The 11,665-nt window shown below is 41.2% G+C and overlaps 1 protein-coding gene across 1 annotated transcript in view; it reads right to left on the reverse strand.

Moving 5' to 3' along the window:
• The window catches only part of ANK3 (ankyrin 3, node of Ranvier (ankyrin G)), a gene marked incomplete at its 5' end in the record, with an annotated part of 47,561 nt that overhangs the window by 11,668 nt on the left and 24,228 nt on the right, over nt 1-11,665 (reverse strand). The window contains 3 exons of the mRNA XM_009574806.1: nt 3,382-3,480; nt 7,329-7,707; nt 9,745-10,417. Of these exons, the coding sequence (XP_009573101.1) occupies nt 3,382-3,480; nt 7,329-7,707; nt 9,745-10,417 (1,151 nt within the window). The remainder of the gene's footprint in view (nt 1-3,381; nt 3,481-7,328; nt 7,708-9,744; nt 10,418-11,665) is intronic.

The following is an 11,665-nucleotide window of genomic DNA, read 5'->3' on the forward strand; positions in this document are numbered from 1 at the left end:
CGCTACCATAAAACCCCGTTTCTTTTGCAATGCCCCGTCCCATCAATCCGCCATGTGAACAGAAGAGGGGAAAGGAAGCAAAAACAAAAACATCTGCACTACCTTGAGGTTAGAATACGATCCTATTACATGTGGAAATGGGCATCAGTCCTTGCTTGTCTGGTTTTATGGGCTCAGCCCTCTGAAGTGCTAAATCCCATGGGAATGTGCTCGAGAGTGCTGAACACTTGACAGGACTCAGCTCTCGGACTGCTGGGAAAATACCTCCGGGGGAGAGAAAAGCCTTTCTCCATATTTGGGCCAGGACAGAGAACTAAGGTAGCAGTTAAACGGAAATAATAGTGTTAGCAATAATGCAGAATGGCACTGAAAGGAAAAACAAGTTGGGAAAGAAGAACAAAGGTAATGAAGCAATTCAGCCCCGACAGTAGCTGTGGAGGCACATAGCAAGTTTTTTTTCCACAGGATTCAATTTATCCTCAAGGTTTTGGCGTTACCGAACTTTATCCCTGCAGGCTATGTGAGTACCTCTGTTGCTTTCAATGCAACACGCAGGCAGTAATGAATATATGCTACGGTAAAACAATGCAGGTCCCATGTGCAGCTCTGCCCAGCAGAGCCTCCAAGTGCACTGTCGTCCCCTCCCCGCTGCTGCTGTTGGCACAAGCCAGCAGAGTGGGCTCATGGCATGGGCACAGCACTGCCATCCATTTATGAAGCCTGTGCCCAGGTTTTTCAGATGTTCAAACCATTTTTTTTATTCCAGAGAATGCAAACTCAACAAAGATTTCCAGGGCTGGCTCCTAAGTAACCATAACATAAGACAGTATAGGATAAGTACTCCTTTGGTCCAGGCGTAACTGCAGAAAAGCACTGGGGCATTTCATTGTCGGTGTGTGGCAGGCTTGCTGCCTGGAAGACGGGAGAGCTGGAGGGAAAATGTCCCTGCCTCCTATTCTGCATCGCCCCTTAACAACTATTTGGCTAGCCAGGAGTGTCAGAACACACAGCAGTAGGAGAGCCCGATTCCCCTCTCGCTACTGCTCCATGCAAGCAATGCCAGCCCCGCTCAGTGCGACCCTCAGAGAGGGGCACCGGGGCTGTGGGGTCGGGCACAGCACTCGTTCACCGGGCACTCAGGCACTGGCAGGCGAGAGCCTGCTGCTCCCGACCACTGCTCGGGGCCCTGCAGCGAAACACGGGAGTTATTTTCACTCTGCAGGCTGAGCGCGCTGTTCCGTGCCTCTGAGCACTATATCCTGAGACCTCTTCCCCAAACGAGGAGCTGTTCCTCAGCTTGTTCATGCTATCGCAGTGATTGCAGTTCACTCAAACTGAACCTCTGCTCCCAGGAATGTGCAGAAATTAAAATTCCAGATCCCTACCAATGTTAAAGCTCAATTCTTCCATTTCACACCACCATTTCATGAACTTTACATGATCAAAATATACCTATTGAAATTGTTGTTGCCGCTATCAAACTCTTTCTCTAGAAGGCCTGATGATCCCTGCTTTGAAAATTTTTCTTGTTCTGTTTTAAGCTTGTCTTGAGATGCAGAGTGGGGGATAAAAAAAGAAGCTATAAATCATCAGAAAATGACAGAAGTATCACATGTATTTTCTAATCAAGAGACAGGTACAGCTCTAATCCAGTTCAGATCAGACACGTTCCCAACAGAGCAGGTTCAGCCGCCTCCACTCACCATGCACACCCTCCCGACTGCATCTGCACTAGCTGCGGGTTACAACACTGTATATGCTGCTTTACCATTGCTCTTTTAAAAGTTCAACCCCAAATTATACCACCACGTTTAAAAACAATTTTCTATGCCTTTCTCTAAACACAGCGGATGTACTTGGAAAGCAAGTGAAGTCTGCCTTTTATATACTTTCTCTTTTCTACTCCGATATTTCCTGACTCCAAACCAGTGGACACTGAAATAGTTCAGACATAAATTGGGTGGGGGACCTCAGCCACAGGCCAACTATGCAGCCTTTAAAACTTTCAGCACGTGGATGCTTTATGTCTTACCAGAAACACTCTTACAGCATTTGAGGGTCTGTAACAGCCCACAGGCCGCCTGCCCCGTTTGAAAACAGACACCACATTCCTACTTCTGACCAGTCGTGTCTTGTCTGCAGAGGGAATTCCTGATGAAGGGTTATACCCCGACCTGCCCAGGGCCCTTCATGGAAGGCAGCAGGTTCCACCTGTAAAGATGAGGTATCGGACAAAATATTCACTTCTACTGAGCTCATTTTTGCAATTCCAGCCTTGTCCCGAACAGGAGCACAACTGGTATACTGAAGAAATTCAGGGTGAAGACAGTCAGAAATGTCATCCTGCCTTTTCCAAAAGTGTTTGTATCTTGGACAGATCTATAGCTAGGCAGAGCAGCCTATCTGCTATCCACATTATACAAAAGGCCTGTATGCCCTCTTTTCCACAAAGCATGCAAATAACAGCAATATAGATATGTGTAATCAGAATGTCACGAATCATTCTTAAAGTAACAATTACATCTTAGGCAAACTCAGCTAGTGCTGTAATAGCACTATAGTGGCTGGCTGTCTTTTTCATGGCTTGACTACATGATTTTCTGATAAAAATCTAATAAATCCTGTAAGTTACTGAGGGATTAACATAATGGTTTCTGATGCAGAATTATTTTTTTATGCTGTATGCTGCAGGCAAATAATGCCATACTATATGACCATACAAGAAAAAATATGAGGGCAAATGCAATTATTTATATGACTAGCCATTGTTAGCAGTATATAAAGTATATTGTGCTGTAAATAAAGGCCATCTATAAATAAATATACTAAATAAAGCCTACTGAAGGCAATGCAAAGACTCTTATTAACTTTGGTAGGTTTTAAATCAGGATCACCTGCTGCTTTGAGGAGGTTTTCCAGAACACATTAAGCACTTAGGACCACAAGTTGCAACCAGAGTACATGGCTCATACTCTCCTATATCCCACTCATGTACACTCCTGCAATTTTTTAACTTGTAATTTAGAATTTTTTGAAGAAAATAGAAAAAAAGAAAAAAACTGTCACCTGTACCTGCAGTTCATTTTGCTATACATCAGACCAACACATTGCACCTAGCTGTAGTCTTTAAGATGCCATGCAAAACAGTGGCAGTGAAGGACACAACATGCCATGCAGCACAGTAGTTTTCCAGCAGAAGACAACCATAAACCTCTGGGTTAAGCAAGGAAAGGCCACCTAGTATTTGGTTATAAATACATACTGGCAATGGAAAGCACACTACCAGAAGGACTCCAGTATGCCAAAACTGGCATTCTGACACAGCAGTCCAAACCCACTTCCATGCCAACATTGCCTCAGGAAACGCAAATCACAAAATACCTTCAGAATCAACCGCCGTCGATAAACTCTTGTAGTAATTCTCTGCTCTTCCTCTGAGCTCGAATCACTCTCAATCTCACTGTCACTGTCACTACATTCCTAATAAATGCAGTTTTAGTACATTTGAACAGCACATTGCAAGACAGAACATGCTGATCAGGACTAGGAGAAGAAAACAGAGGTTATCATGGACAGTGTTTTTTCTGTCTCTATTATGTACACAACGACTCACAGTTTTACTCTTAAAGTATATGGTGGGAGGAGGCCTTTTTACCTCTTTGCGTGCTGTAGCTTGATAAGTATAGCAGGTATGGAATATTTCAGCAGCTCTTAAGTGTTAGAAAATGGTATTTGGAATGCATCTGATCTGCGGAATTTCTGAATCTTACGTAGTTGTTAAAAAATCTTGTATACAGAAAAACCTTGTCATAACTGCTTGCTTTTTTCTCCTCAAAAATTAATGTTTCAAACAAATTGTATGGATTCACAAGGTATGGGAAGTGAATTCCTTCATAAAGACAGACGACAGTCACACAGTGGAGCACCTCCACAATGAAGATTACAAATAGCATTTTGAAGAACTTCTCCATGTAAATGGCTTTCCTGCTCAGTATTTATCTGCTTTTAAGTTGCAACACTGTAATGTGAAGTGCAATCATTCTGCATTTTTTAAGAAGGGAACTAGTAGACTTCAGCTCAAGGGTGAGGGGGAACAGCCTGATGCTGGTCTCAGCTTGGTGCCGGGAGGTACCACAGCCGTACACAGGCATCTGCTCCATCCTGGCGCCCTCTGACAGGCCCAATGTTTTCCCCTCCGAAACTCAAGGAGCTCCTCGGGTTTGGGGCTGAGCAGCTCTGTGTGCATACGCCTGGCGGAGGGCTTCATACCTACGTGTGTGACAGACACAGGGCAGAGGCCCTTCGGCCTTGGAACAGGCTGCCCAGGGAAGTGGTGGAGTCCCCATCCCTGGAAGTATTTAAAAGACGTGTAGATGAGGCGCTTAGGGACATGGTTTAGTGGGCATGGTGGTGTTGGGTTAACGGTTGGACTTGATGATCTTAGAGGTCTTTTCCAACCTTAATGATTCTATGATTCTATGATGTTCGGCTGAACCAACCTTTTTCTGAATAAAGAAATTCAAAAATTTTCTCTACAATTACTCAATGACAGCCCAAAACTGATTTTAAAGTCATGAATAGTGGAGATTGCTAACTGCATTTCTGTTTCTCTTTTTGAATCTGGCCCAAGACATCCCAAACAAAAAGCATTTCTCAGAAATGATGTGTAAAATAAGAGTAGGCATAGGTGGGTGGAGGAGAAAAAGGACTATATCACAAAAAGCATTTAGGGCAGTATGACAGTATTCATCTGTGTGTAAAGTCTCCTGCTGTCCTCTGACACTAGCCAAATATATATACAAAAAACAAGAAACAGAAGATTCCCAGAGGGCACGACGGTTTTGGAGGAAGAGTTGTTATTATTAATAAACAGCTTCAAGTGGTTTATTTGTGATGGAATTCTGACACTGGGAGTCACTTTGACCACGCAGTGGACATCACCCTCTTTGGGACAATAGAGCAACTGCGCTGTGCTCTTCTCATTTAAAAAGATCACTGGAGTCTGATGCGTGAGCATTCATAGAGGATTATATGGCCTACACTGTCACTGCACTGCTTTTGTAAGCTTTTGGGCATTTACATAGACTTGGGATGTGGCCAACAATTTGTTTCATCCACGTCACCAGGCAGCAGCCCAATATCAATCATCTCAGTTTATCTCTTGTTGCAAACTGTGTGCCAAAACGCTGACGCAGCCCTCACCCTGCAGGTGGATGACTATTGCTTCTTCGTTCTTTCCCAATGGGTCATAGAACAAATCTCTTTCTTTGGGAAGTAATTTTATTTGGTTCTCCCTTTCTTTCCACAGAAATAAATCTGTTTCTTCCATTCTTTTCTCTTTATGGAGCATTTCTGAAGAATGCCTTGCAGAAAGGCTGCAGTTGAAATTATCTTTGTTTTCATGACAGCACATGAAGTGTCTCACCACGAATTGGACTGTGATAGTAATTAAACTATTGACTTCAAATTAGATTATATTAGATTAGAAGATATTCTTGAAGAAATATCGAGAAGGTATTAGAAGCAATTCTTGTCATTCTAACAAACACTAGTTTGTTACCCATTGAGGCTTTGAGAGACACCCACATTTAGAAATCACATTATTTTCTGATACCAGTTTATTCAAAGATCATGTCTATAAAAAGGGTTGTTATTCAGAAGAAAAGATTATCACCCTTTACCAATAAAGCAAAAGTAGTGCAAAAATCACGCATAAGAAAAGCACACGCTTATTCTTTCCTATCCAGATGGGATATCCAAAAGTAAAGAGAACACAAAAGTGAATGACAACTTATCTTCTTACTGATGGGAATCCAGAGGGGGAAGTGCAGCACTGTTACACACTCTCAGAATGTTACAGTGTGCATCTACGCTTATCCCCGCGTTTAAGCTGAGCATCATAATATTAGCTCAAGGTCTGCCCCAAACCCTACAAACACTAAAGGAACTCTGCCATCTGCCTTTAACTGCCTTTGCAGAAGGCTCTTACTTACATTTTTTAAGTATTCCAGTAATTAGTGAACATTAGGAAAGATCTTCGCTGCTTCAACTGTGTCACGAACTAATAACAAGATAATAACAATCATATGCTGCATAACTGCTGAGACCGATTATGTTACCATCTTATAAAAGAACTCTTGGTTGTATAATCGAAAGAATAGTTTAAAATGAACTAATTTAAACCTGAATGATTTATTGCAGCCTACCACAGCCAACATTTTTACTGTGCTACAATAAAAAAAAAAAGCTATATCATGTAGAAGCAATTCTATTGAAACACCTCGCTTCCAGAAGTTATAATCTCCTCTGTATTACGCCCAGGAAAAAATCATTTCAGCAGAGAGAGGAATGTAGAAGAAACTCTGCAATACCCTTTTTCAGCCTGGTTCCCTGCCGGCCCTGTGGTCTATTCTGTGGCAACCCTCCCGCTGCTGGGGTGCGAGGTGTATGCAGCTACAGGACTATAAGCCATTCTTTGAATCAACTTTACTCTTAAGCTTCTGGGAAATAAATATAAGCAACTGAGAAAGCTATTAAAATCTTCATCGTCAGAAAACAACTTATAACTGAGGTTCTGCAGTTAAGGATGTGCAAACTGGGCAAGGTAGAAATGAAGAGGAGCCCCTCCGCAGTATTTTAAGAAAGAACCACCACCTGGAAAAGTGCTTTACACATTTGGAAATGTTTTGATTCCTCTTGTCTGGATGCACTTTGGAGTTAGGATGAACGAGGCCGTGAAACAAAAAACATAAGGGGGAGATTAAATATTACCCAAAATTTATTTTCCTGCAAATTAACACAGTAAAAAAAATGCAGGGGGTGTTGGGGACAAGGAGGAGGATAGGGGCCGAAGAGTTCCTATATCTCTTTGCTCACTTCAATGTCACAAAAAGAGGGGAGACCAGTGCCATCACCTTAACTGGAAACAGATGGAGGACAGCTGAGCTCTTTGGCACTGTTTGCACAGGTGGTATGTCAGGGCAGGAAAGGGGCCTGTTCCCCAGCAATGCAGGACGGTGATCTCAGAAGCTGCTTTAACTTCTCCCAGGGCTCGAAGCCAGTCAGGCAGAGGATTATGCAGCCCTGCTTGGCTCCTCTGCCTGCCCCAACTCCACCTCATTCTATTCACATCACAGAATATAAATTTCCACTAACTTCCATTTTTCTTAATTTAGCAATAAATAGAAAAGGCACAAAGAAGGATTAAAAAAAAAAAAAAACCAACCCTGTCACAAACAACATCACAAGTCTTACAAAAAATTATGTCAAGCAATATGTCAAGCAATAGGGACTCCTCACACAGTTAATAATTACAGGACATACTGTACCTTCTGTTCAGACATTACTGCTCCCTCCTCCTCTTGGATGCTTGTTCTTGGCTTGCCATCCTCAGAAGTACTCCAGCTCATCTTCTTCACACTGACAGGCACAGATGTTTTGTTGCCTTCTGTTGTTGGCTTGCTAGTCTCTTCCAAAGATTTCTGATATGCTGTTGATGATAACATTTGCTCATCAGTACCAGCTGAAATCTGGGGCTTTGTTTTCAGGGCTTCTTTGTCACTCTGTTTTCCCACATCATTTAAAGATTCCTGGATGTAGGATTTAGTTTTTGCCTCTGCTGTGGATTCAGATAGGCTTCCATTTGTTTCTGGCTTCCCTGCTTCTCCTTTGACATATGAGGTAACAGAATCCCTACATTGGTCCAAGCTACAAGAAAAAGAAAAAAAGAACAGACAGCCATTTAGTGCTTAAATCACAGCAAAGGGCAAAGCACCGAGCCTCTTACTGAGCCTTCATTCTTAGCACACACCTTTCAGACAGACAAAAGTAAAATTTTAAATTCAGCTTGCAAACATCAATCTATTTAATAGCCTGTCTTCTGCATCATGGTATCTTTTCAGAAGCAACAAGAATATGGTGAACACTGGAAACAAGGCCAAATGTTTAATGTTAATCCCCTTCCACTTGGCAGGGGGGGAGGAGGGGGAGGAGAGGAGGAAAAAGAGAAAGAAAAATACACAAAACCTACCATTTCCCTTGTATAATCACGAGATAAATCCCCGAGGCACTAATTCTTTAACCTGCTCTCTAAGCAAGGAAGTGATGAAAGTATCTGTTACTGTGCAATTACCATTAATGACCAAATAATTAATGTTATTTTTCCCCCAAACTACAATATCTGTACTCCAGACAAGTCATGCCTTTTAAAAAATATTGGTATCTGAAAATAAATCCTTAGACAGTGCAGAATCTCAATAATACACAAAGCCAAAGGCAAGGAAGGTTACTACAAGATAGAAAGCTGACTAAAATTTTGCCTCAGATTACTTACAGACAGGTTTAACCTGCACTTCTTATGCACGTTTTTCTTCTCTTTTGCATTTTTGCTTGCTTTCAGATAAGCACTATGACTGTACACATGAAAACACTATAGCTAATTGCTGACAAAACTCTTATAAAAGATAGCAAATTGAATTCATCTAGTTAGAAACGGATATGTTATCTTCTTAAGGAAGCCCTTTTACTTCTAGAAGTGATCTATTTTACTAATTTAACACAATAGAAAATGCAGAATAACAATGCTTGCTTAACAGAACAGAAATCACATCAGTAGTACATCCAGTGCTTTACAGTCCTGAAAGACAATCAGTTTGCTGAACTCAATGGCCGAATTCCCACTGGATTCAATAAGAGAGTATCTAATGCTACCTGGAACCTTAAAACATCCTGAGTCAAAGTTGCAAAGGATGTAAACTGCTGACAGACAAATGATCAGTCTGCAGATAATCATTCTCTCCTGATTTACAGGTCATGCAGACCTGGCTTCTTCAATTAGTAATCATGGGAGCCATGTTCAAACCAAAGGCAGGCAGGAGCTCTTCACCCAGTGGGTACCAGTAAGGCTGCACACGCCAACAAATATTGTGAATGTTGAAAGCTTAAGCAGATCCAAAGGGAGGCTGGAAAAGCTCATGCAAGAAAAATGCATTGAGGATAAATATGTAGAAAGCGTCTATCTCAGCAGGTCGTTATGCTGAAAGCAAGTGAAGCCTGGAAAAGTACTGGAGAAAAACAGCGTATACGTCCACTCTCCTCCTTCCCTGAGCATCCTCTGCAGTCACTGCTGGGAGGCAACATACAGATTTGGTATCACCATTCTTACCTTCTTATGCCTTGTAACTGATCTCTTTAAAAGTGTAGTAAATCAGCATGACATAACACGCTTGAAGTAAGTGTTATAAAAACAGTGGCAATTTAAAAATTGGCTTATGGAAAAAGTAACGACTATCTGAGGGAATGCAAAGAGATGCAATGAAAAGGATGACTGCTAAAAAGGTACTCGAGAAATAAGAGTAATGTAGTAGTTTCAGATAATGTATGTTTTATAGTCCTCGATTCCAGTTACATCTATGCATCACTTAGATTAATTAAAAATGGAAATACACAAGATAAAGAATACAAAAAGTAGTATTTTCCACTAAACATAATAGAAACCAATTCTGAAATACCTATATTAAGAATGAAACCTGATAAATATACATTTGTAAAGACAAGTATGTCTGAGGCCAAATCAAGTCAACTATTACTTTTTCTTTTGAATACATATATATAATACACACACATACATGCATATTGTCCTAGAATAGTAGAACAGCAGCCTCAGCACGCTCCTGAAGGTAAAAGCAGCATGGGAAGGCTTGCTTATACACACACACACTCACACTCTTATACAAAGATCCTCACCTATCATCCAAGCGATCTAGCAGGCTACCACCTATTCTGCGTCCTGACATCGGTGGCTCGGTGACACTTGACGAGTCAGGCTGCCAACCTGTAATTGAAGACATTTCGTGTTCTGCTTGTTGAACACCTTTAAGAATTGACCATACTCTTTCTTCCGTCATCTCCCCAGACTCAGCTCCTTCTTCCAGATGAATGTCCTCAAACAGAGATTTAAGCTTTTCTTCCGTCATCTCCTCATCAATACCAGACTTTTCTCTCTCAGGCTGTTCAGTCCTTACTCCTGCTTTACTAGTGTCTTCACTCTGCCTTTGTTTAGCATCTTTTGATATCCCGCCATAACTACCAAGATACCGCGGAAAATCCTTAAGGTCCACTTCCTCCAACTGGCTCTCGCCTACGGAAATATCTTTAGGTGTTCCTTCTCTAGGCACTGAGAAATCGAGTTTGCTGTCGTCCAGTGAAGTGTCTTCTTCAGTCACCACTGGCGGTGCTGCTGCTGTACCATCTACTTGTCCCTGGGAGGTCACTAACACGTCACTCAGTCTACTGGGAGTTCTAAGGGGTGACTCTAGGCTAGAGGTGTCGCTAAAGAAATCGTCCTGATGGAAAGGGGTGGGCGGCACAAAGCGCAACCCAGTGGGAGTTTCCAGTTCCACTTGAACGGTGGGATAACCTAAGGAAGACAGCACATTTGGACTGACTGGGATGAAGCGTGAAGCAACAAATAAGCAAATGTCAAATGATTCATGAATTACTTAAAGTATGAATCGTATGAGGAGGTGCAGGTATATAAGAACAAATATAGTTCTGATAGATTTCTTTACTTTGTCCTAAATAGATGGAACAAAAAATGAGTACTGCCAGTGAATAGTACAGCGAAGCCAGTACTTTTGACTATTTTGTATATAGTCTGTAAAGACTTCAGCAATTGTTTTTGCAGCCATTTTAACATTTTCAAGCTATAGCAGATTGTCTTATGAGCATGCAATAAATCAAATGTGGACAAGGGTGGTTGTCCCTTTATATCCAACACAATCTCTTGCAGCCGTATTGTGTAAATCTTTCTTTCCCAGTTTTCATTTTTTTAAATTTGGAAGTTTAATAAATAGATTTTAAAGACAGAAGTAGATCATAACATAGGACAGCCACTTTTTTGTCAGTAGGTATTATTTCTAAAACAGGTCCACATTTTTAATATACTTTTATATAAAAATATACAATACCAGCAATACAATGCTACAAATATGTATCTCCAATTTAACCATAGAGCCACAAGAATGGAGTAGTTAAAAGAATGAGGAACAGAAATGGATCCTAATGAGGATACTAAAGAATAGTAGATCTAAATACACAGCAGGATAAAAAACTAAAAAAGGAAGTTAACAAAGGGATAAGAGAACACAAACACAACAAGGAAGAGCTATATGAATATTTCAGGTACAGTAAAGTTATACAAGTGAGAGGACTGTGGTGAGTAAGGAGATCTTGGTGATCTTGGAGAGTGAGGCGATCTTGGTGACATGGGTACAATCAGATACACTGATCAAATAAAGAGAGAAAAGAAAAGAAAAATTGATGAAAACATGGGAAAACCACACAAAAGATTAAACTGAACACACACATAAAAATGACAACAAAATCGGAAATTCACTTCCAGAAATAATAGGTTGGGTAACCTACAAAAGGAAAAAATATATGCCGTGGGGTTAACTCGACATTGTGCTGCCTGCAAAGGGAGGTGCATTAACGGGTTTTTTTCTTTCCTGAATCAGCTGAGAGAAAGGCAAAGGTGGTCTGGTCTTGGTGAGGACAGGAAGCTTGAGGAAGGTTCAGAGAAGAGGAGAGACAGAAAGCAAACGCAGAGAAGTGTATTTTTTTCATAAAAACATTGATGCTACTATTAAAAGGTGCAAGCAACATT

Source organism: Fulmarus glacialis, unplaced genomic scaffold (genome assembly GCF_000690835.1).
Source record: "Fulmarus glacialis isolate BGI_N327 unplaced genomic scaffold, ASM69083v1 scaffold23823, whole genome shotgun sequence".
In the NCBI taxonomy this organism is placed as follows: domain Eukaryota; kingdom Metazoa; phylum Chordata; class Aves; order Procellariiformes; family Procellariidae; genus Fulmarus; species Fulmarus glacialis.